Here is a 27,102-nt window from a genome sequence, read left to right as displayed (position 1 = left end):
CTGATGCTTTTTACTTGGCTGAGTCATCTTGGGCACATGATTTAATTCAACAAACATTTAGTAAACTAAACTTCTCTAGACCCAGTTGCCTTCTCTATAAAATAAAGAGGGTTAACCTAGTTAATCTCCAAGACCCGTTCCAGATCTAATAGTTTTATTCTAAAGGTTAAGAGCCTTCTGAAGACTACAAGAGAGTCAGCTGTAACAGCTTACAGGGACAGTGTCTCTTCAGAAAACCAGTCTTACTGGTAACTGGTAAGTAACTACCTGGTAAGGGTTTTCTTTTTGACAACCTTCTCAAATACAGTTTCTCAAACTTAATTTGAACTAAAAAGATTATGCTTTTACGTATTCATGGTGAGAGATGCGTTTTTATAGTTTGCCACAGTTAGAAATGTCTGGCTATTTATATGTGTGTATATACATACATACATGCATATATTCACAATACACACATGTATTTTATTGTTCAGTTATGTTTGCCTCTTTGTGACTCCATTTGGATATCTGAACTTTATTTGATCTACTCACTTGGCTAAATGCTAAATCCCATGATTAGTGATTAATTTTAAGAGAATGAATGATTTGTTTCCATGTTTTATTGAATGAAGTAGGAGATTGTTATTAGTGAAAGATTAACTCTCTATTTCATGAAAATCTGTGTTACCAAAAGGAAAAATTCAAAATTGAGATTTACATGTTTAACACAGAGGTATCTACATATATAGTAAAGTAAAGTACACAATGCATTCCTTTAGTGATTAGGCATTATGGGAGTCCAGGTGATCAGCCATTATAACAAAACTCTAAAGGAATGGAATGAAGGGGATCTGGGAGTAAATTTCTCTAAACCTTGTTCCCCAAATTCATTTTGAAGGTAACAGTAAATATTGGTACAGAAGCAAAAGAAGTCAATGGAACATCAGTTCATATCGATGAAAAATGCCATACTGGTGATTAGAAATCATGATGAAAGGGTGCTATATTAAAATAGGTGCTAGAGAAGGAAAATTAATTCTTCCTCATTCCTAACCCATAATGAAAATCCTTTAAGTTTCCGAAACTTTTTTTTAAAAACTTGAAATTGTTCATAATAAAAGAATAGGACTGGCCAGTGATTACAGCTTTCTTCAAGATTGGGCAGGGTGGGCATATGTAAACAAATAAAATTTATGATGCCTTCCAGTACCAAAGAAAAAGGCTTTCATTTTGTGTTTTTTTTTTTTTTTTCATGAAATGGAAAAAAATAGATTTAAAAAATGATTAATCATGAACCTTAGGTCCATGTCCTGGCACAGGTAGCTTAGCTGTGTCTATACAACCATTTAAAAAACAGGAGCTGAGTACAAATGAATGAATAGGGCCTGAAAAGTAAAGGGATTTCTTTTGTATGCATCTGATTTTTTTTCCCAAAGAGCAATGTGATCCTGAGAAGAATGTAAACTTCAGATCTTTATAATTAAGGTATAATCCCATGACCTGTGATAAACCAGGAACATTTTGTCCTTGTCAATCTTCAGCCTTCCAGTAAGGATGGTGTCTGATTAGGACATGTCTAGTTGGAGAAATTGGTGATAATTCTAAACAGTACTGTACTATCTTGAGTGGCTCCTGTGAGTTGCATTCCTTTGGTGTCACACCTCCAAATTTTGTGAACATGCCTATTGATTACTTGCATGAAAGTTTGATTTCACCCTTCTTGTAATTTCCCATGGAAGAAGTAAATTCTAAGTTTTCAACTTTGTATATTCAAATCTATTTTTAATAATAAAAATATTCATTTCTTGGCTCTGTGTTCCTCTCTCCACTTTTCAAAGATAGTTTTCTGCTTCATGATCAGATGTTTACTTCTCTCCAATTTCTCCTTCTCCTGATGTTTGTCAAGGCAGAAGATAGTAAACAACTTGAACTCTTTGTAATTAAGACGCTTGTGTTTGAGAAAAACAAAAGACAACAATTTGGAAAATTAAATATTATCCTTTAAGAAGGCAAGGGGTGATAGTTATTTCTTATTTTAAAAAACAAAAACAAACTGCAATTCCTCAAACAGAACCTAAAGTAGGTACTCGGAAACCTCGACATGTGACATTAACATCAGAGGAAGGAAGAACCCTACTTTTTACCTCTTTAAGTGAACTCTAGATTATAAAGGGTGCTCCAATATTCACAGCTCCTATAAGTGCTATACAGAGCCCCAGAGGGCACTCTATTTACCCTGACCACTGCCACAGAGGTTTTTCCTCTGCCACTTAGAGGTATAGGGAGTTTGGAAGCTAGATGGCAGTGTAAATAGAGAACTGGGACTGGAATCAGAAAACCTGAGTTCAAATGTGACCTAGAATACTTTTTACTTGTGAATCTGGTCAAGTCATTTAATCTATTTGCCTCAGTTTCCCCATTTGCAAATTGGATAATGATTGCACCTTCCTCCCAGAGTTGTTGTGAGGATCAAATGAGCTATTTATAATGCACTTAGCATAGTTTCTAGTACATCATAGGCATTGCTTATTCCTTCTTTACTTTCTAGCAGGAGAGATAGAAGGGGAGATGGTACCATGGGAAGAGGGCTTCTTTATCAAATCCACACCTGGGATTTTCAAGTCTTAGTTTCTATGTAGCATTCAATACCCTCTACATGGCCCCATCTGTCCAATATTATCATCTAATTCTTATATAGCCTGATCAAATTAATTCCTGAACACATTCCTTCCTTATATCTTTAATCTTTTCTCATTTTAGTGTCATCTTTCCTACCTGCCTAAAGCTCAGCTTAATTTTTTTTTTTTTTTGGTAAGACTTTTCCTATCTTTTGACTGATCCAGAGAATGCCAATGCCTTATATTTTTTGAGTTCTTTTATACATATAGTTAAGAGAACAAATGCTAAACCATAGGTACTAATTCTTGGGATCACAGTTGTAGAGATGAAAGGGACTTTAGAGGTCATCTACTCTAACCTCATTTTGCAAGTAGTTTAAGTGACTTGCCCATGACTTAGTATGCTAATCTCTCTATCATTAGGTTATGAATTAGGGAATGAGCTATTCAATCAATTTTTTAGATCCTCCATAGCACTAAACACTTGTTAGATATCTTTTCTATTCTTGAGTATACCAAATTGCAGCTTGAATTGTTGGGAGCTATTTGAGGAATTCCTTTAGGAGGAGAGAGTATTGCATTCCACTCCACCTTTCTGGAATTTGTGAACTCACTTCATCATCTGTAACATCAAAGTTCTTGAAGATCTGTTTCATTTCCTGCTTCCTGAAATTGAAGAGGAATTGGAAAGCTTCGAATTGCCTTAACCTAACTTTGAGTTCCCCATCTCTGTCAAGCAGCTCAAATACAGGCCGGGAATGTCGATAAATAAATCGCTCTTCCAAGTGATTCTGTTTAAAGAAAGATAAATATAAACTTGAAGTAGATGCATAGGTTAGTGAGTGTCTTTTAGACATTAATTCAAGAACTTTGTATTTTCACTAGTCTGTTGTTCCCAAGAGGGCAGAGAGTAAGAAGCCTTTTGAAGGAGTAGTTTTAGTCTTTTTTTCATTTTGCAAGGGGATCCAAATCTGTTCCAAAACATTTTTAAGAATTATCTAGAGACAAAAAGTCTTTAATCTTTTTTTTTTTTTTTTGAAAAGCATGATCAATGGAAGATAAATTTTTTTGGAGCTTAGATTTAGTGATACTTTAGCAGAATAGGGATAGATGTGGTAAATTGCAGTATATGCTTTAATATCTATAATCAAAATCATTTTTATCTACCTCGTGTGACAGTAAGACACAAATGAGCATGTAGAATTCATCAAAGCCGATCTCTCCTGTGGCATCCCAATCCAGCATGTCAAACACTATCATAATTTGGTTCTTGGTCAAGTCAGTCACATGATGAAGAAAGTGATAGAAGACCACATCTGAAGAAGAAAAGGATACATATTTCTCTAGTGCTTATCCATATGCTATACTGTAATTCATAAAAACAATAAAATGACACAGTGTTCCAATAAGGCCATTAACATGCCAGTAATTCTTCACTGAATTTCTGATATACTTGGGATTCTTTGCAAGGGCTCATTTTCCTTTGAAATTAGGAAAGCGTATCTTATTCTTTTCCCTTATCTTATAGATGAGTAAAATTGAGATTCAGAAAGCCTGACTTTCCCTATCATAGTATTTATAGTTGACCTTAGTCCTTTCACTTTATTTTACAAATGAGGAAGCTGAAGCTCAGAAAACTGGAGTTACTTTAAGTCATGGCTTGTTGAAATCTTTTGATTGCTCTGAAGTCTTATGATTATAGCTTGGAAGGATTCATGGTGGTCCAGCATTGAAGCATTGATATATATAGTCAAGGATACTGACAACTAAAGTTGGGCCAGAAAGAGTGTGTTGTCAGGGAAGTGGCAACATAGTGGGAGAATTACCATATTTGAATTTGGAACCTGAGGATTCACATCCTAGTTCCAACTTGTTAAGAGGTTTTCCTCTAGATTTCTTGACATTATGGGATGTACTAGTGGAGCACATGAGCTATCCATTGATTGGTCCTTTTTCAATCACATATTTGTTGGTCATATGCTGCATCCCATTTTATATCTTCTCTCCTTACATTGCCCTTTGTGCACTCTGTGGCTTTAATTCTTGGAAATTGTTATATTTCATACTTTGTCAAAGAGCATTTCTGGGAGAATATTAATTTTTAAAAGGCCTTGGGGGAAGGGGGGAAGACAGACCTTTGTTTAAAGGATAGCTTAAGATAGAACTGCAGTTTTTCAAATGCAGTCCATCCTGCTTTTTGCCTTCTGTTCAGTTCTATGTCTAGATTTTTGATTGTGTACAATCCATTGTTTATAGTCCCTTCTTTCTCTCCCTCTCACCTTCTCTCTTTTTCTTCCTTCTTTCCCTTCCTTCCCCCATGTTTGTTTATAGCCCTTGTCCTTTCCCTTCCTTTCCCCCTTCCTCTTTTCTTTCCCTTCCTTTTTTCCTTCTTTCTTTCCCTCCTTTCTCCTTTTCCTTTCCTTTCCCTTTGTCTTTTTTCTTTCCTTCTTTTTCTCTCCCCCATTTCCTTCCCTTTTTTCCTCTTTTTTTTTCTCTTATGTTTCCTTTCCTTTTCTCTCTAGCCTGAGTCTTTATCTCATCTGTGCTAGAAGTGCAGTCCCACTGCTGATCTGCTCTAGAGTTTTGACTTGCTCTGACCCGGGCCAGTTCACTCTTTAGGCAGCCTAGTAATAGTCTCTCTCTCTCTCTCTCTCGGGGCTCACCATATTAGTGTACTACTTAATATGAACAAATAATCTACTTTAGCCTTCTTATAGCTTCAGCTTCCCCTAGGAGCTAAGGCATATGCCACCACATCTGATTATCTGCAGTGTTTTTCTAAGGTAGTTATATAGATAGATGATCTCTGTGGGCAGACTAATTGTATTATCATTGGACCAATAGATTATCTTCGTCCACTTGTTTTTTTCATGTCTAAATAGTTAGGTCAAACTTTTGAGTGATGACTTGAGGAAGTTAAAAAAAAAGGTCATCTGCAAAAAATATCTGGAGGATCACACTGTTTTCAGAGAATCTCTCTTCTATTTGGACTGGTAGATTATGAGCTCCATAAAAGCAGGTAACTTAATTTTAATATCTCTCCTAAGGCCTCTGAAGCAAGTCAATGTATCTGAATGACTTACTGAAGTTGAAGGTACTTACCATTCAGAGAGTGCTTTTTGTGCACATCCAGAACATGGAAATATTCTGACACTGCCTTGACGTTTCTCACAGATAGTAAACAATATATTTTATCTAAGTAGAGATACCATAGAAATGATCCTTGTTTCACTTTCATCGTGTCACTATTTGATTCTGTTTGTAACTGGTCACTTAGGCAACATAGAATAGAGGATTCTGCCTTTGAACTATAATAATGACTTGAGTTTCAGAGTTCTTATCATTACTAAAGAGTTGCCTTAGTTGAAATGTCAGATGAAACAATTCCTCAATTATGTACAAATCCCTAATACTCACAGATAAAAATATGTGCAAAGTAACAAATGTATAGATTTGAATGGTATCAATATGTAGCTTTCTACATAATGTGTCAAAAAGAATGAAATAGAAGATACAGTAGTCCAATGGAGGGACTGATTATTTTGGGTTGTGGTAGTTAGTGCAGAAAATTTAAGGTGAGAAGTCACAAAGAATATGAAGGGCATAGTAAGCAAACTATTGGGCTGGGCTATATGTAAGGATAACAATCCAAGGTAAGACTGGAAAAATTAGGAAGGGTCTTGAATTCCAAGCTAAAGAGTTATTTTGTATTTTTATTTAATTTCATTTATTTATCTTAAGGAAAAACTAATGACTTTTCTACAAAGAAAAATAGACAAAAACAAACAAAAAACTCAAACCAGGTATTTTGGGAAGATGATCCTTTAGTAAGCAAAACCAAACCAAACCAAACTGGTGTTTTAGAAAAATGTTGCTGCCGACATATCAGGAAGGAGAATGGGGTAAGAGAGGATGAAGTCATCAAGACCGATATTGGCCTACTTACTGAATGTAAATTACCAAGAATCATGCTTAGAGTAGGTGATAGTTGATTCTTACTGCTGTACTACTATATAAAGATAATGGGATCTATTTAAAAATCTCACATAAGAATCTAACAAACCTTTCAAAATACCCCACATTTAAAAAATACTAGCCAGCATGAAAAAGGATTCTCAGTTAATCTTAGATAATTTTAGATTGGATTTCAAGAAGTTGTAAAAAAAAAGGTACAGACTTGGAATTGAGGATAAGGAAGGGAATAGTTAATTCTCTTGTTGCTGCTTTGCAATTGCTGTTATTATGACAACAGGAAAGGATAGTTCTGCACCAAATTCTTAGCCATTTTTGTGTATCATATTTTAGTGGTCTGTGGCTTGGAACATTGTAGCCATTCAAGGTTCTAAAGTATAACTTGGCTTTGTAAAACTGACCCAGATTACCTTAGCTCCAGTTAATTTCGGAATGAAGTCCTAAGTGAGTAGTTGGTTAGTAGAAGGGGCCACAAGTGACTCATTCACTATCATAGAGTGAAGCTCTATGTAACAAAAATAACAAAAGGAGAGAATGAAAGAATGAGAACCAATTTCAGAGTGGATAAATGGTAAAAAGAAAGAGGACAAAGGAACTGACAACTGTATGTACCTGCTTTTGTGACCAGGAAATTGCAGATAATATAATGGAGATCTGGTCTCAGTATTAGAAAGAAATATTCAAGTGCCTCTGACATGTGGGCTGTGAAACTAGACAAGTTGCTTAAGCTCTGCTTCAAGCAGTTATAAATTGCAGAAATTGCATTCTGCATTGATATGAATTTCTTGCCTGAGAGCTGTACAGATGAAATTATGAGTCAGAACAAAATGGGACAATCTTGTTTTCGTATACATTTGTATTTTTACAATTTGGTCTTAATAAACGCTTAATAAGTGTTTTAATTTTAAAAAATGCACTTCGAGTTCAGGTACTTGGGTTTAAGTCCAGGTTTCATCACTTCCTAGATATGTGACTGTTTCGGTTTCCTTAGTTTTAAAATGAAGAGTATTGGACTAATGAATGATTTCTAGCCTTCTAGAGAGTTTGGGAAAGGGAGGACCATTGAACCATTTTCATTTTCCTCTAAGGGCCCCTTTTTAAGCTTCCCCTAACATCATCAAGAATTTCATTTTACCATTCTATTAAAACAGTTCATTTTATTCCTTTTGGAAATACAAAGGGGTGGCGAGATTTGGTCCAAAGACGATCTAGTCCATAGTTGATCTGTTGCAAGGATTTATTTTTCAAAATAATGAAAAGAAAAAGATTATAATTTCCAGCTATTCCTAGCTGTGTGGTTCTTAATAAGTTTCTTAACTTCTCGGGGTTTTAGTTTTCTCATCAGTAAAATGAATAAAGGAGTTGGACTTCACAGGGACCAAGCACCACTCCGGCTTTAAATCGATGCTCTGGGCACTCTTAAATTGTCTCAAACTCCAAACTAGCCTCTTTAAAAGAGGGCGTCAGCCAACTACAGCGTCCAGAGGGCCCTGCGGCAAAGAGGCGGACTCGTTGGCTCCTGCAGCCAATGGGAAGCTGGCGTGGTGCAGCTGGCCTCCCTGCAGGTGGAGTCGCGGGCTCCAGACTCCAGTTCGGAATCTTCGAACTACCCCCTCCGGAGCTTAGCTTTTGGAGCTGTGCCGGGGTTGATGCCGGTGTGTATCTGGGAGAAGGGGCGCGTGCCGCACTGGCGCCTTTGGATTCGGAGACGAAATTGCCACGGCTTGGAGATCACTTGCCGGAGATAAGGCTGCTTCCATAGCCTGCTCTGTTCCGGGTGCCCAGAGTCCTGATCCCAGCCCTTGTCCTCTCCTGCAGCGCGCTTGACTGGGTTTGCGAACCCTGAAGGAGTGGTAAAGGGGCTCGTTCCCGAGAGGCATAAGGTGCAAAACGAGGGTGGTCTCCTAAGGATTTTTGGGCGTATCACTTCTTCAGTCTTCGTGCGCTCGCCGCCGGGGTGCAGAGGTTGGCACCGCCCTGCGGAGCTGGGGGCCCGAGCCACCTCTCTTAGCCCCTAGTGGCGCCTAGGCACCCTCGGCATCGCACGCCCCCAGTCAACTTGTTCCCTACGGAGCCATGGCTTTTGCCAACTTCCGCCGTATATTAAGGCTTTCCACCTTCGAGAAGAGAAAGTCTCGAGAATATGAGCACGTCCGTCGGGATCTAGACCCAAACGAAGTGTGGGAGATCGTCGGGGAGTTGGGCGATGGAGCCTTCGGTAAAGTTTACAAGGTGGGTGTGGGAGGGTGGGAAAAATGTGTTGGGCAGTTTCTGGAGACCACCGGGAGTCGTTATGAGGTACTGGAAATCCCCGTTCAAGGGCGGCAGATGCGCACTGTTTTAACAGCCGGGGCCAGGGTGCGGGGATTATCGCCAAGTCTGGACACAATTCCGACAGGTAGAGTTTACGTGGAGAAGCGAGGCGATACTAAGGCAGATAAGGGCAATTCCAGAGAATAGTCTTTTGGCCTTGGGAAGGTCAGTTTTAGCCTCTGATCCTTTTCTGCTCCAGCTACCTTGTGGTAAAGTGTAACGGAGATGGGAGAAGACTCGGAAGAAGAGGCTTGAAGCAACGAGTACACTCTGGACTGTTATTCTGGGAGCGAATCCCATCCCATCCAATCCCACTGCCCCTACTGTTTCTTGGATCTCAGTAGAAAGAGGGTGGAGGATGAAAGAAATGAGCTCCAAGTGTTAGGTCTAAAATCAAGGTGAAAGGAAACAGGATACAGGAAGTTTGAACCCTTAAAGCTGACCCGGGGGACCTGCTGTCTAGGAGCTACTATTGTGACCCAGAAGATTGTTTGCGTCCATATAATATGGCTTCTATTATATATGGATTCTAGGTTGAGCGAGTAAGTTGATCCCAGATGATGGCCTGGCCTTGTCCTAATCATAATCCCTTAGACTTTTCTTACTCTTCGATTTACTGAATAGAATAAAATAGACTCTTTGATCTAATGACTCTTGAATCTACTTCTCTTGGTTCATTTTGGTTGAATTCTTCATTTTACAGTTGAGAACAATAAACTTACCCTAATTTTTTTACCCAGTGACTAACTAAAATCACAGTCAGTTGAAATTTCAACTACTTGTAATTGCTTATCTATTTTTCTAAGAGAATGTAGGAGTACTGAGTGGTCTTGCCACAGCAAAGCCTGGACTTTCCCTAGAGGATAGCTACCTCCTCCTGAATCAAAGAAATGAAATAATTAGATTTGGGTTGTTGATCAGAATGACAAATTGGTACTTGGAATCCATTTACAATCTCTGTAAAGTGGACTCTGCAGAGTAGACTTGGGTACACTCCCCTTTCTCACTTCCAAGGAGTTGGAGATGAAAAGAAAAATGATGAGGCATAGAAGAAATTAGCTGCTTAAGATCCCCTGTGCTTGCTAATGTAGGTGGTCTTCAATTGGCTTTAGTTGCTGCTTTCTCCTTGCTCAGGGATTCCCCTGTTTTGTATTAATTTCTAGGTTGGTCAATTGCCTACTGCCTGTCAAGCACCCTTAATGGAGCTAAGGACACAAAGCCAAGAATGTAACAGTCCTTGCCCTCAAAGAGCTTACATTCTATTGGAGGATTACATTCTACCAGGGATGTATATATAGAAGTGTGTAAGGAAATAGTTAACTATTTTCTTACTAGTTAACATATTCTCACAAGGGAAACACTGGAGTTTTGAGGTTCAGGAGACTTCATGTAGAAGGAGACATTTCAGCAGAGCTTTGAAAGAAATTGGGAATTCTATGAACTGAGAAAGGACATTTTCCCAGGCATGGTCGTCAGCCTATGAAAGACATGAAGACAGGCTATGGAATGTGTAAGTGAGAAAGAATAAGAACAATTTGGCTTGACCATAGTGCATATGAAGAGGAGTAATATGGCTGGCAAGGTAGATTGGAGCCAGTAAAGGACCTTTAATACCAGAGAAATCTGTGCTTGATTCTAGAAGCAACTGGGACACATGGAATTTTTTGATTAGTGGAATCACATGGTCAGACTATCTCCTCCCAGATAGCTTGCTCATTTTTAAAATTCTAGCATCACATGTGACTCCTCTAGCTGGTAGATGACAGTGATTGCTGCCTAGTTTTTTTTTTTTTTTTTTTTTTTTTTTTTTAATACTTTTCAGGTGGTTACTTCCCCTAAATGTAAGATTGACCCTGCATGTATCTGACATTTAGAGATGACTTCATTTTATGTTATGCTTGATTAAGTCAGTCCTGCTTTGATTGATGCTTGTGTTCTTTGTTTCTAGGCAATCCTAAAATCTTAGAGTTAGAAAGGACTTCAGAGGTTATCTAGTTCAACCTTCCTACTTGGCATAGGAATCTCTTCTATACCATTCTCTATAAATGTCTTCTAGTATGTATTTGCACACTTCCAGTGATTGGGAGTTTACTCTCTTAGAAAGCATCCCAGTACATTGTTGGATAAGTGAATCCCTTGGGAAAATTGTCTTTTAAATAGAACTGAATCCTGCTTTCCTCTAGCATCTAATTGTTGATTCTATTTCTTCACTTTGCTTTAGTATAAAATGTCAACTCCTTTTAAAAACCAACAACAAACAACAGCCTATCCCCTCAAAGGGATGAAGTATTTTTAGCCAGTCCTTTATGGTGTTCGATATGGTTATAATAAATATTTGAAAAAATCCATATCTGTGTTTTCTTGGCATGGCATAGATTTTGAAACAAAAGGGAATGCAGTTCAACTCCATTATGACACATAAGGAAAATGAGACTCAGAGAGGTTGTGAGGGCCCCATAGGTTATGTAAGTATACACCCTTGACTTTTTACCCAACTCCTCTAGTTCCAAATTCAGTGTTTTAAAAAAATCTCAATCTCCCTTCCTGCCCCCAATAAACCATGTTGCCTATATTATCAGCTGAGTATTATGCCTTTTTTAAAACTTTTTTTTCAGTTTGGGCCAATTCATAACTCCTCCAAGGAGCTCTTAAAGATAACTTCTAGTGGCTTTTGCCACTTCCTTAAGCACCCTGTAGATCAAAGCTAGACTAACATTTTAGAGTGATCCTTAAATAGGAATTTTTCTTTACTTAAGTGGGATAATGGCAGAACCAGAACTCAAATTGTGGTTGACCTCTCAGTAAAAATAAAAAGTTGATTTTTTTTTTTTTAAGTTTTATAAGCCTGTGCCTTTCCAGGGTTATCTGGGATGAGAGTTTTTCTTTTTGGTCTAATAAAGAGGAAGCCTTTTCCTTTATTCTTCTCTTCTGCCTAATATTTTTAAAGCATATTTTTCTACTTCCTTTTATGTCTGAGTACTAGAGGCTTCTCACTTTCATGTGCTATTTCCCCCATCCCCCTCCCCCTCCGGAAAAAGGATCTGTACAAAGGCAGTAACCTTATTTCCTTTAAACAAAATATTTTTTTTTTCAAACAGAAGGCCACACCATTTAAGTAAGCTCCTGACAATTTAAAAAATTAAGATTATTTGAGCTTTCTGGGAGATTATGTTGACTAAATTGAGCCTTTTGAATTTCAGTAGGGTCAAAAGAATTGACTTTTCCACTTGTAAGACTGAGTTCTTTGCTCCAGAGCCTAGTCTATACCAGGAAAATAGCTTTAACTAAAGCTAAGTTTATTTGAAGAGAGTTAAATATCTACCTTTCCTCTCCTGCCCTTTCCCCACCTCTAGAATATCTTGAATTTCCAGATGTCCCATAAGCCCTGGATTGAGAATAAAACTTGGAAACTCTTTCAATTCATAGGCCCCATGGTCCTAGAAGGGAAGATACAAGAATTCTCTCTGTGCTGTCTCTGTAATTGTTTATACTACTTGACCAGGCATACCCTGTGCTGGGAGCTGGCTCCTGGGTGGCTGCGTGCACCCATTAAAGATTATTTCTTTGAAATCACTGTCATATCTCCTTTTACAGTAAAATGAAATCATAAATACCAAGGTGGAAGGATCACATAGTGGACATATCCTTGCATTTTACAGATGAGGAAACTGAGGCTAAGAAATTGTCTCAAGATCACAAAGGTAATAAATGGCAGAGCTGGGATTCAAACCAAGGACACTTGACACTAAGACTCAGAACTCTTTCCACTGCCCTGGAATTTCCCAGTAATCCCAGAAACAACAGAACTGTTAGTATCAGATACTAACTCTCAGTGCACTATGATATATCCCCTTGTGATAGCTAATGGCATGTTGATCTGAAGGACCACAATGATCAAGGCTAGGTTGCTGAGTTCCATTAATAGAATTGGGAAATGCCAGGAGTATTCCTCCTAATTGTCCCTAGGGATAGGGAAGAAGAGAAGGAAGAAAGAAAAAAGGAGATAGAAAGAAAGAAAGAAATGGAAAAGAGGAGAAGGAATCATCATAGAGGAAGGAAAAAGAAAGTTGTACATTTGTCAAGCAGTGGCCAAAGAAGGAATACTAACAATTAACTCTGGGATCTCTGCCTATCTCTGGACTCTTTTAAGTTCTGTACCTAAAGCACTTCTGTTAATCCTAGAGCACTTCTTATACTCGCCACACCCTACCTCCAACCCTCAGCTCTACTCTGGGCCCCACTGCTAGGACCTTGCACCAAGGAGGAGGTATAGGGTAGCCACAGTAGCAGAGGAAGTGGTGGTATCTGCTGAGGTAGCAAAGGAAGTAGGCAAGGGAAACTGGGTGGTGGGGCCCCTGGTTGCTATGAAGCCAAGAAGTACCCTTCTATCCAGTCTTCTTCCAGATCTCATGACTAGACTGATGCTGCTGGCCTAGTGCTGGAGAGTTCAGGGAAAGCTGAAAAATTAATAGACTAAATATTTAACCCAGGGAACTAAAGAAATAAGGAGTAGTATTTGGGCCACTTTTAAAGATTGAGACCGTCTTTCTTTTCTTTTCAAAAATTTTTTTTCATTTTAAAACTATCATCAACTAAATTGAACATTATTATAAACCTGTATATGTATACATTGTCTTATGCAGATTTTACATTTATTTTAAAATTTATAATCAATTCAACATATAACTTTCAGTATTGTACTGCCTTTTGTTCTTTTTTGTACATTTAAAAAAAATGCTTCAATAACACTTTTTCTTTTTTGGATAGACTATCTTGCTCCTCCCTCCCATTTTCCTCCAAAGTAAAAATCAAACCAAACCCAGAACAAAATCCTTATAACAAAGTTGTTGCTGTTCTCTCATTTCAGTCATGTCTGACCCTTGGTGATCCCATTTAGGGTTTTCTTGGCAAAGATATTGGAGTATTTTGCCAGTTCATTTTATAGATGAGGAAACTGAGGCAAACAGGTTTAAGTGACTTGCACAGGGTCTCACAGCTGGCTCAGGCCATGTCTTCCTGACTGTAGGCCTAGTACTCTGTACAGTATACCACCCAGTTGCCTGTGTTACAAATATTCAGTCAGGTAAAACAAATTATCATATTTACCATATCAAAAAATGTGTGTCTTCTGAACCTTAATTCTTTCACTCTTATCATCATCAGTCTTCTGGAGTCTGGTTTGTTCATTTCATTGATGAGAATTCTTAAGTCTTTCAAAGTTGTTTTTCTTTCTATTATTGTATATATCCATATACTACTTCTGCTTATTATCATTCTACAATAATTTGTATGTCTCTGAAACACCATCTCTTTTATAATTTTTATATCATGATATTAAATAATATTCATATGCCATAATTGGCTCAGCCATTCTCAATTGATGGTCACTCTGCTGGTTTCCAGTTCTTCATTAAGATAAGAACTTTTATACTGTTGGGGTTTTTTGTACTGTTGTTTTTTCTTTGTTTTCTTTAGGGTAAAGGAAATTTTCCTTTTTCAGAATTCCTTCATATATTTCAGAATTAGAACTGACTTGAGAAATCATCTTGTTCATCCTTTCTTATAAACTATAGAAACTAAAACCCATATGAGGAAAGAGACTTATTCAAGGTTGTATAACCAAATTAGGATTTGAACCCAAAGAATGGAATCAAGGAAGACAAAAATAATCCCTGCCCTCAAGGAGCTCACAGTTTTTTGGAGAAGTCAGCATGTTAATAGCTTATTCTATACAACATGAATACAGACTAGATGGAAGGTATTCTCAGGGGAAGACACTATCAAGGAGGGAGTGGAGGCAAGAAGCAGAGTGAAACGATGTGGAGAGAGGACTGGGAAGGGAAGCTTTGTAAATTGGGAAAGCTCTACATTGGTGTCACAGTTGTTGGGAAGAAAATGCTTTTATTATCCTTAAAGGGATAAGGATTGTTCAGGCATTTCATTCCTTCAGAGACCTCCTCTATGAGGAGATTCCCTCTACCAATGCAGGTTGGTGCCTTCTCTTTAATTTATTCTCCATTTTAGACAGTTGTCTGCTTAGAATTCTGTTTATACTCTTTAAATTTTTTAAAAATTTATTTTTAATTTGTAAAATAAAACATCTATTTCTATAGCAAAGTATAAAAAAGATGGTTGCATATGAAACTGCAAATCTATCGTGTACAACTTGCTATTTATTTTAAAAAATATGATAATGTTATCATGTAAATTTCTTTTTTTCCTTTCCTCTACTCCCCCTTCCCTAAATGGCTATCATCCGACACCTTTATAAACTTAAAAATTATTGAATTTCCCCCAAGAGCTTCTGTTTATGTGGGAAGTACATTGACCATATTAGAAATTAAAATGGCTTGGTATGGTTATGAAAATAATTTTGAAATCAAGGACTTCTTGAGTCTTGGGTGCCCCAAGGGGTTTTCCAGACTACATTTCCAGACTACTCTATCAGTACAGAGTCCTGAAAGGATAAGTGATTCTGATCAGGGTCATACTGCCAGTATGTGTCAAGACTTGAACACAGTTATTCTAGGAAGTCTCTATATTCACTACTTGTGTAATGAATGCTTTATATTCCAGCAGCATTATATCAGAGAACTTTTCATACTGTTATCTTAAAAAGTATTGGTCTGTTTTGTATTTTGGATGCATTATTTATGCGTAATTTTGTAATATGTATTAGTTATTTGGAAAGTATTGGTTCACTGATTGTGAATATCTATAAAGCTGAGGGAAAAATAGCTTTGATCAATTTTCATTTCTAATTGTTAATTTTGCCTCATTTCTTTGGAGTAAATTCCTCATTTCTGTGAATCAGAAAACTCTAATATGTCAGTTTCCTTTTTTTTTTGTTTTTTTTTTTTTGCATCTTTTCATGTGGATACTATGGACCGAGGAAAATGAGTCAGTCTTCTAATCTCTTTTTTTAAAGCCAATTATCCATCCCTAGATATAAGGAAAACAAATAAATTTTCTTTCATTTTATAATAAAATATTAAGTTCTACTACGAATTTTAAATAAAATTTATAAATATGGAAATGTTTTTGAAAAACATTGCAAAATAAGGCACAGAGTAAAGTTCTTGTGTGTTCACATAGCACAAGGAAAATTTTGGGATAATGATGTTATAGAGATTATGAGTATAACCAAAGATAACTAGTAAAAAGCCCATTAGAAGTGCTGAGTATGTATGTAGTTAATCTCTAAAAACATACATATTTTACTCTAAATCTACTATCTTATGAAATTCTAGAAAACACAAGAATACCCAAGCACATATTCCATTAGCCATCTGAATGATAATGTCATCATAAGTCATATAGTCTCTATAAAACTCCATTGTACATTTGTGCAAGAGAAAATGAGACTGAAAAGGACAAACATCTTAGTATTACTATGAAAGATCTACAAGATCAGTTACAGAAAGTGACTGCAGTCACGAAATTAAAAGATACTTGCTCCTTAGAAGGAAAGCTATGGCAAATCTGGGCAAATCTAAAAAGCAGAGACATCATGTTGATGACAAAGATCTGTATAGTCAAAGCTGTTATTTTTTTTTTCCAGTAGCAGTATATGATTGTGAAAGGTGGACCATAAGGAAATCTGAATGTTGTAGAATGGCCTTTCAAATGGTAATTAATGCTGGAAAAGACTTTTTAGAATCCTTTGAATAAGATCAAAATCAAAGCTTTTTATTTTCAAAATACATGCAAAGACAGTCTTCTCCGTCTCTCCAAAACCCTATGTTCCAAATGCCTCTCTCTCCCTTCTCCCATTCCCCTCCCCTAGACAGTAAGCAATTCAATATATGCCAAACATGTGCAATTTCTTCTATACATATTTTCACAATTATCATGCTGCACAAGAAAAATCAGATCAAAAAGGGGAAAAATTAGAAAGAAAAAAAAGCAAGCAAACAACAACAAAAAAGGTGAAAATAACTATGTTGTGATCCACATTCGGTCAACATAGTTCTCTCTTTGGATGCAGATGGCTCTCTTTTTCACAAGTCTATTGGACTTGGCCTGAATCGCCTCATTGTTAAGAAGATCCAAGTCCATCAGAGTTGATCATCACGAAATCTTGTTGCTATGTACACTGTGCTCTTGGTTCTATTCCACTCAACATCAGTTCATGTAACTCTCTCCAGGCCTTTCTGAAATCACCCTGTTGATCATTTCTTACAGAACAATAATATTCCATAACGTTTATATACCATAACTCATTCAGCCATTCTCCGACTAATAGGCATTCATTCAGTTTCCAGTTCCTTGCCACTACAAAAAGGGCTGCCACAAATATTTTTGCACATGTGGGTCCTTTTCCCTTTTTTTATGCTCTCTTTGAGATGTAAGCCCAGTGAAGACATACTGGATCAAAAGATATGTGCAAGGGCAACTAAGTGGCACAGTGGATAGAGCACCAACCCTGAAGTCAGGAGGATCTGAGTTCAAATCTGGTCTCAGACTAACACTTCCCAGCTGTGTGACCCTGTGCAAGTCAACCCCAATTGCCTCAGCAAAACAAAAAAATAAATTAAATTAAAAAAAAAAAAGGTATGTGCAGTGTGATAGTCCTTTGGGCATAGTTCCAAATTGCAAATAACAACAAAAACAAGTTAAGGTTTCTCCCATGATCTTCTTCTGAAGAGATCACCACACTGGATGCTTGAGGATGAAGGTGATCCTTTATTGGCTATTACTCTGCTGGCAATCAAAGTTTTCTCCCACACCCTCTAGTATAGGTAGGACTTTCCATTTGACATTGACATTTTCCAGGGTGGAGATACATATTTTTAGATATAACCACCACTCCTATTTCTATCACAGTTTACAGAATACTTTCTTCACATCAATCTTGTGAGGTAGGTAGTGCAGTTACTATTTACCTCACTTCACCAAGCAGGAAATTGCTTAGAATGGAACTCAGAAATGTTAAAATGATTTGCCTGAGATCATGAAGTTACTAAATAGCGAAGCTAAGATTTCTGATTCTTCAAATCTATTGTTCTTTCCAAATATCCTTCATTTGGCCTGATTTTTAGCACTATTTGGGAATTATTTGAAAATCTCCTAAGTTCTTGATTGGCAAAGAATATATACAGTTCTGATTTTGTCTGATTCTTTGTGACCCCATTTGGGGCTTTCTTGGCAAAGAAACTGGAGTGAATTGTCTCCAATTCATTTTACAGATGAAGAAACTGAGACAGAGTTAAGTGACTTTCCCAAGTTAATAAAGCTAGTAAGTGTCTGAGGTCAGATTTGATCTCAGGAAGATGAGTCCTCCTGACTTAACACATGACACTCTATCCATTATACTACTTAGCTACCCCATACATCTCTGATAAAGAAATAAATTCTTTCAGCTCTTTTTTCTATTCTCTTCTTCCAAAGGCTTTTCTCTTTTCTTATCTAATATTCCTTTTGTCAGTGCTTATCTTACTGTGTTCCTATTGCAGAAACCAGTTATAACTCTAACCAGAACCCAAATCTTAAGTCCTTTTGATTCTCTCTCAATGACCTTTGTATTGGGAATGCTGGTTCCCTTTTTAAAAAATAAGTATTATTCTTGATAACTCACTTTTTTTTCTTTACATAAGTAATTTCTGCAATGTCCTGCTCACTGTAAAATTCTTTCTTATAACATAGCTATAATAATATAAAAATATTAATTAAAAACAAACAATATAATGAATGACAACTTTGAATGACAGTATATACAACATTCTGCCCTCCTGCTGAGAGCAGAAAAAATGTTTGTCAGTTGTTTCTTCAATTATTTTCATTTTCATTTACATTTTTGTATGTATATATATATATTTATTTTTACATGTGGTTTATCTTTTATTTTGTAACATTTCATTTAAATCTTCCCATCTTTCTCTGAATTCTCATATTTGTCATTTTATTTCACAATAATATGTCATTATACTCCTAATATATTTGTTCAGATATTCCACAACTGGTAGGCACTCATTCTGTTTTCAACTCTTTGCTACCACAAAAAGTGTTGCCCTGAATACTTTATGGTGTATCAGACTTTTATGAATTTTGTGTTGTTTGTATTTTTTAACCTTCTTGGGGTCTATACCTTGAAGTGAGATTATTGGCTCAAAAGATACAAAGAGTTTATCCACATTTCTTTTCATAGTTCCTAATTATTTGTTAGAATAGCTGACCCAATTCATAATTTCACCAGAACCAGGGTTTTCTTTTGCGTTCTTCCTTGTCCTTAGATTTAACCTCTCTCTTACTTCTATAGAACAATTCTTTTTTTAAATTGAATAATAGTTTTTATTTTAAAAATACGTGCAAAGATAGTTTTTAGCATTCACCCTTGTAAAAACCTTGTATTCCAAATTTTTCTCCCTCCTTCCCCGCACCCCTTCCTTAGATAGCAAATAATCCAATATATAGTTAAACATGTGAAATACTTCTAATATATATTTTCACATTTATCATGCTGCACAAGAAAAATCAGATCAAAAAAGAAAAAAAAGAAAAAAAACCAAAAAGCAAATAACAAAAAGGTAAAAACAAACAAAAAAAGAAAAAACTATGTTGTGATCCAGATTCAGTCTTCATTGTAATCTCTCTTAATTCAGATAGCTCTCTCCAGTACAAGTATATTGGAATTGGCCTGAATTACCTCATTGAAAAAGAGTCACGTCCATCACAGTTGATCATCACATAATCTTGCTATTGCTGTGTACAATGTTCTTTTGGTTCTACCTCTTCACTTAGCTTAAGTTCATGTAAGTCTCCCCAGGCCTTTCTGAAATCATCCTGCTGATCATTTCTTATAGAATAATAGTATTCCATAACATTCACATACCATAACTCATTCAGCCATTCTCCAATTAATGGGCATCCACTCAGTTTCCAGTTTCTTGCCACCATAAAAAGGGCTGCTACAAACATTTTTGTCTATGTGGGGTTTTTTTCCCCCTGTTTTATGATCTGTTTAGGATACAGGCCCAGTGGAGACTCTGCTGGATCAAAGGGTATGCACATTTTGATAGCCCTTTGGGCATAGTTCCAAATTGCACTCCAGAATAGTTGGATCAGTTCACAACTCAATGTATTAGTGTCCCAGTTTTCCCATATCCCCTCCAACATTCATCATTATCTTTTCCTATCATCTTAACCAATCTGAAAGGTGTACAGTTGTACCTCAGTGTTGTCTTAATTCATATCTGATCAGTAATGATTTAGAGCATTTTTCATATGACTAGAAATAATTTTAATTACTTCATCTGAAAATTGTTCATATGCTTTGACTATCACTTGGAGAATGGCTTGTGTCCTTATACAGTTGAATCATTTCTCTATGTATTTCAGAAATGAGGGCTATCAGAACCCTTGGCTATAAAGATTTTTTCCCCTTCTAATCTTGTCTGCATTTGTTTATACTAAACTTTTTTTAATTTAATATAACCAAAATTATCAATTTTTGCATTTCATACTGTACTCCAGTTCTCTTTGGTCATAAATTCCTTCCTCCTCCACAGATCTGAAAGATAGACTATCTTTTGTTCTTCTCACTTGCTTATAATATCACTCTTTATGTCTAAATCATGAACCTATTTTGACCTCATTTTACTATAAGGTGTTAGGTGTAGGTCAATGCCTAGCTTCTGCCATACTATTTTTTTTTAAAATTTAATAGCCTTTTATTTACAGGATATATACATGGGTAACTTTACAGCATTAACAATTGCCAAACCTCTTGTTCCAATTTTTCACCTCTTACCCCCTCCACCCCCTCCCCTAAATGGCAGGATGACCAGTAGATGTTAAATATATTAAAATATAACTTAGATACACAATAAGTATACATGACCAAAACATTATTTTGCTGTACAAAAAGAATCAGACTCTGAATTATTGTACAATTAGCTTGTGAAGGAAATCAAAAATGCAGGTGTGCATAAATATAGGGATTGGGAATTCAATGTAATGGTTTTTAGTCATCTCCCAGAGTTCTTTTTCTGGGTATAGCTAGTTCAGTTCATTACTGCTCCATTAGAAATGATTTGGTTGATCTCGTTGCTGAGGATGGCCTGATCCATCAGAACTGGTCATCATCTAGTATTGTTGTTGAAGTATATAATGATCTCCTGGTCCTGCTCATTTCACTCAGCATCAGTTCGTGTAAGTCTCTCCAGGCCTTTCTGAAATCATCCTGTTGGTCATTTCTTACAGAACAGTAATATTCCATAATTTTCATATACCACAATTTATTCAGCCATTCTCCAACTGATGGACATCCATTCAGTTTCCAGTTTCTAGCCACTACAAAAAGGGCTGCCACAAACATTCGTGCACATACAGGTCCCTTTCCCTTCTTTATAATCTCTTTGGGCTATAACCCCAGTAGTAACACCTGCCATACTATTTTCTAATTTTCCCAGCAATTTTTATCAAATAGTGAGGTCTTTTCTCAGAAAGTTCCCTAGGGGCTTCCCTAGTAATCAAATACTAGATTACTATAATTATTGACTATTGTGTCTTGTGAACTTAACCTATTCCACTGACCAACAGCTCTTTCTTAGCCAGTATCAAATGGTTTTGCTGACCACTGCTTTATAATATAATTTTAGATCTGATTACTGCTATCTCACCTTCATTTGCATTTTTTCATAAATTTCATTGAAATTCTTGATCTTTAGCTCTTCCAGATGAACTTTTAAATTTTTTCTAGCTCTGTATAGTAGTTTCTTGGCAGTTTGATTGCTATGGTATTGAATAAATAAATTTAGGTAGAATTGTTATTTTTAATATATTAGCTCAGCCCATCCAAGAGAACTTGATATTCTCCCAGTTGTTTAGATCTGACTTTATTTGTGTAGCAAGTGTTTTATAATTATGCTCATATAGTTCCTGACTTTGTCTTGGCAGATAGATTCCCAAATATTTTATATTATTTACAGTTATTTTAAATGGAATTTCTCTTTTTATATCTCTTGCTGCTGGACTTTGTTAGTAACATATAGAAATACTGATGATTTTGTGGATTTATTTTATATCCTAACTTTACTAAAGTTGTTAATTGTTTCTAGTAATTTTAAAATTGATTCTCTAGAATTCTCTAATTATACCATCATATCATCTGCAGAGTGATAATTTGGTTTCCTTGAGAAGCAGTTCTTTAGAGTATCTCTGGATATATCTCAAGGAGACCTAAGTTGTAATCCAACTTCAGACACTTACTAGCTTTATGACCCTGGGCAAGCAAGTTAGCTTCAGTCAGCCTCAGTTTATGTATTTGTAAAGTGAGAATAATCTCAAAATTATGGTGAGGATTAAATAGAATGTTTATAAAACATTTTGTAAGTCATAAAACATATAAAATCCAGCCATTGTTGTGATGATGAAGATATTTCCAGTAGGCAACTAGGAATGATAACTAGTAATAATATCTGATGTTTATATAACACTTCATAGTTTGTGAGGTATTTTAATACAATACTTAGTACTCAAAACACACATGTGATAAAGCTATTAAAGATATTTTAATTTCCATTTTACAGATGAGGAGACTAAGACATTTGGAGATTAAGAAATTGAGTGACTTATATTCATAGCAAGATAAATATCAGAGGTAGGAGTGAATTCTAGGTTTTCTGACTACAAGCCCAGTGTATTCTATATTATACCATGCTGCCTCTTATAAATATACAAATGTTTTCACAAAGAACCTGAAAATTAAGTGCGTTATGCCAATGATGTTTCTCTCAATGTTGTCATGTGAATGGTTGCAATGATGTAGGCAAGAATATTTGGAGTCACAAGACCTGGATCTGAATCCTGGCTTCCATACTTTCTGTATGACTGTATCACCTAACCTTTTTAGGTCTCAGTGTCACTCATAAAATGGGTATAATAATATACTTTCTACCCCAACTGAGGTGTTTTGATGAAAGAATTAGTATAAACAAGGGGAAGATCATTAATATCTTTATGTAAGTTTATAACATGCAAATATTGTAATACGTATGGTATTCCCAGAGCCTTTCATACATGGTGGTCCACATTGTTGCACGTGGCTCTAAGGTAGTTGAAAGTCTATTGGTTCCCTGATCCTGCTAGTTCTAAACATTCTGGGGTTTCATTTAGCAGTTACAGAGGTCCAAACAATCTACCAAATAATTTTGCCTCATCTTGTGAGAGATACTCTGGCAAGTATAGAAGAAATCTCAGCCCTTGCTTGTGGAGGGACTTACAACTGAGTTAAAAAGACAAGATATAACATATGTGAGGAATTAAAATAACAATATGTAAATGATATAAATAACAAAATAATATTAAATAATGTGTGATAAGGCCATATAAAATTCAGTATCAGATGAAGTGTATACCCTCCACACTTTTGATCATACCCAGTGGTAGCCGAGTACCCTCTCTTAAAACCAGAGTCCTTAACTTTTTTTGTGTCAAGGACCCATGGACAGTCTGGGGAACCTTCCTCAAAATATAAAGGTATAATTTTTTGATGAACTACTTGAAGTCCATGGACCCCATTAATTGGAGAATGGCTGAATAAGTTATGGTATGTGAATGTTATGGAATACTATTGTTCTATAAGAAACGATCAGCAGGATAATTTCAGAAAGGCCTGGGGAGACTTACATGAACTTAGGCTAAGTGAAGTGGTAGAACCAAAAGAACATTGTACATGGCAATAACAAGATTATGTGATGATCAACTGTGATGGACGTGACTCTTTTTCAATGAGGTGATTCAGGCCAATTCCAATAGATTTGTACTGAAGAGAGCTATCTGCATTGAGAGAGGTCTATGGAGATTGAATGTGGATCACAACATAGATTTTTGGTTTTTTGTTTATTTGTTTTTACCTTTTTGTTGTTTTAACTATATCAGTCCTGGATTAGAGAGTTCATAGATAATCTGGGCCAAACTTCTCATTGAGCAAATAAGAAAACTGAATCCTAGAGAGATGAAATGTCTTGCCCCCAGGACTACATCATAGGTAAGCTGCAGATTCTATGATGAATGTCTCTTCATTTCTATGCTATTCTTTCAGCTAATAAATACAACTAGGATTTTTATAGTGTTTTAAAATTTCAAAGTACTTCTATCATCACAAACTGTGTGAGGGATAGGTAGTAATAATAATATTATCTCTACTTTACACATGAGGAAATGGGTTCAGAGAGATTAAGAGACTTGCCTGTAATCACACAGATAGTATTTGTCAGAGCCAGCATATAAACCTAGCTCTCCTAACTCCAAGGTCACTTTTTTTTAAAAAAGTCTTTATAATATTTTATTTTTTTCAAGGACAGTTTTCTACCATGTCTTGATTTCTCCTCGACTTTAGAATCTCTAAGACCCCAGCTATAATACTTCTTGAACTATCCTGCCATCCCCAGCCTCACAGAACAGTGGGAAGAAAACATATGTACTACATCTTTGTTGATGAGGTGGCGGAATAGGTGTGAAATGATTTATATAGTTCCTTAAATATTTTCCTTTTTGATAGGGAATATTCCCATAATGGAGACATATATCTGGAAATGACTGTGATATAAAAACAAAGATATCAATGTACTTTGTAAGCTTTGAGTTTTTAAAATTTTTATTTATAGCAATGGAAGACATAGCATCATTGAATCTAGTGTGTTTACTCCGTCTCTCTGTCTTTCTTTTCCCTCTTTCTCCCTCTCTCTTCGAGTTTTATTGATGCCTTTTGTTTTTACATAACAGTTATTCTGGAAATAACACACCCTCTCATAGACACAAAGAAATTCTGTTGGCAAAACTGTGAATTGGTCTGGCAAGTCTGTAAAACAATTGGGAACTCTGCCTCCAAAGTCATTACCCTGTATCTATACCCTTTGACCCATTGATGCCAAAATATTTCTAGCAGCACTTTTTGTTATAGTAAAGAACTAGAATCAAAAAGGGTGCCCATTAACTGGGAAATGATAAACAAAGTATGATATGTAAATGCAATCAAATATCTTTACACCCTAAGAAGTTATTTTTAAAAAGATCTACTTTCCTCAAAATTTTCTTTGTAATAAGAGGAAAATAAGAAAACCCCCTTATATAGCTGCCACCATCAGAGAAGTACCACATTATGCCCTAATCTTCCCTCTTTATCTACAGTTGACATGAGTGTGGAAGTACATTTCATTCTTTGTTGTCCTGGACTATTAATTGGTTTTTTGATTTTTCACAGTTTGGTGTCCTTTTGTGATTATTTCACTTTCATTGTCATAGTTTTTATGTATATAACTTTTTGTAAATTTTGCATTTTAAATGGTAAGCAAGAGAGGAAAATATCAGTGTCGTATCCATGGTAGGACACAATAAAATGGAATATATCTTGGTAACATTGTCACCATTTGGATTCTGCTCATCAGCACCAAGTGAGAATTTGTTTTCCCTCAATCTTGTTAGAAAGACCACACTCTTAAGTGGCCCACTGCTTTCACAAGTATATAGGTTCATATTTATGTGCTTAAAGCCCCAAATCTTTAATTTATTCCTTTGAGAGCAACACCAATTTTTTGCTTTTATTTGCTATCTCCTCCTCCAGGTCCCCAGATTTGGATTGATTCCATATGTTCAATTTTGCCTAAGTGGGTTTGATGTCTTTGCCAAATTTCTCCTCACAGAGGACAGAGAGACAGATGTTGCTTTGATATTCACTCCATTTTACTCCATAATCTTTACCATCATCGTGTCGCTTGTTCTGAAACTCAGCTGTTTCATTTGTCATTCAGCTGAAAGTTGGCATGAGGGATAATGACATGGGAGCATTTTCTTTTCCTCCTTGGCAGAGAGATTAACTGTATAAATCCTGGTGAGATTCAGAAGTTTTTCCCTTTGAGAGGAGGGAGAGGTCATATCTGAATGCAATTGTGGTAGGACTCAAGTTTTAAAAGACCAGATATTTAAATCATATGTTGGATCAGGAGAGAGACTTTTTTGTGATTACCCCCCCCCCTCATCTTTTTAAAAAATGATTGTGTCTTCTTACCTCACCTAAACTGGAAGGGCCCACTCATGGGCTCAATCTCTCTAATGATCAACACAGGAATTTTGACCTACTCTATTTTTGCTTAGAACTAATTTGCTCCTTTCTTAGTCAACTTGGTTCTCTCTTACCTCCTCCTCTTTTCCTTGGGATTCAGTATATGATGGTGAACTTAATGTAGGCACCCACCTGACAGCTCAGAAGCCTAATTCAAAAGATCTGCCAGCCTCAACCTTCGCTATAGTGAGATTACAGGTGTATACTATTATATTTGGCTATGGTATCCTCTTCTTATACAGCAGAAAGGACATTTACTGTGGAGTCAAAGGATTATGGGTTCAAATTTTACCTCTAATGCATATTGCCTGTATAAACTTGAGTGAGTCATTTAAACTCTCAGGATCTCTTTCTTCCTCTGTAAAATGAGGAGTTTGGACTAGCTGATCTCTTAGGGCTCTTCCAGCTCTGATCCTTCCCCATCCCCCATTCACTATTCATCATGTACAGACTCATTTCTCTCAGTCAGCGAAGAGTAACTCTATTGATCCAGGGATGTGCAGGCCATTAAAAAACTCCCTGGGTCAGCATTTGAGGTCAAGAGAAACATGTAGCACTGGGTACATAGGAAGCATTCAATCATATACTTATTAGTCAAGCATGGATCAGTACAGGAAATTTTATCTATATGCAGATTGGTCAGAGACACACTTTTGCAGTAAGAAAAAGGTGCAACAATTCATAGTGACTCTGTGAGGAGAGTACCTTTGACTCTTTTGTCCAGGAATCATAGTATCCTAGAACTAGAGATTCAAGGAACTTCAAAGGCCATCTTGTCCAGCCCTGTTCCATTTCACACATGAGCAAGTTTAGGCTTAGGAGGGGCTCTGATTAAGTTCCTGTGACTGAGTTGTGGTCTTCTTTTGTATCACAAGACTTCAGAGTCCTATGCATGAAACCTAGCACAAATAGTGATTCTGCTAACTTTAGGAATGGTAGGGGGCTTAGGTGACAAGAAAATATAAAGTCCTTGGAGGAAGGAACATTTTCTAGTATTTTGTGTCCCTTAAAGTCTAGCATATAGTAAGTATCTAATACATGCTTTTTTGTTAAATATGTATGTAATCTTCCCTCTCCCCTCCCATTACATTACACTTTTTTTTAAGATTTTTTTAAATTTTGAGTTCTGAATTCTATCCCTTCCTCCCTCTTTCCCTA

General features: G+C 36.3%; 2 protein-coding genes across 2 annotated transcripts in view; one reads left to right on the top strand and one right to left on the bottom strand.

Annotated features, from left to right (window-relative positions):
- Positions 1–1,743: 1,743 nt before the first annotated feature.
- Positions 1,744–5,864, bottom strand: EFCAB9 (EF-hand calcium binding domain 9). The gene is made up of 4 exons (XM_003758995.3): positions 5,700–5,864; positions 3,765–3,913; positions 3,212–3,388; positions 1,744–1,927 (listed from the first exon to the last, which is right to left on the bottom strand). The coding sequence occupies exons 1-4, from the start codon at positions 5,833–5,835 to the stop codon at positions 1,778–1,780; spliced, it is 612 nt and encodes a 203-aa protein (XP_003759043.1). The 5' UTR covers positions 5,836–5,864; the 3' UTR covers positions 1,744–1,777.
- Positions 5,865–8,645: 2,781 nt separating this feature from the next.
- Positions 8,646–27,102, top strand: part of STK10 (serine/threonine kinase 10) — a 130,387-nt gene continuing 111,930 nt past the window's right edge. The window contains exon 1 of the mRNA XM_031953667.1: positions 8,646–8,801. Within this exon, the coding sequence (XP_031809527.1) occupies positions 8,646–8,801 (156 nt within the window). The remainder of the gene's footprint in view (positions 8,802–27,102) is intronic.

The sequence above is a fragment of the Sarcophilus harrisii genome, chromosome 2, assembly GCF_902635505.1.
Source record: "Sarcophilus harrisii chromosome 2, mSarHar1.11, whole genome shotgun sequence".
In the NCBI taxonomy this organism is placed as follows: domain Eukaryota; kingdom Metazoa; phylum Chordata; class Mammalia; order Dasyuromorphia; family Dasyuridae; genus Sarcophilus; species Sarcophilus harrisii.
This window is presented reverse-complemented; position numbering and strand designations above follow the sequence as displayed.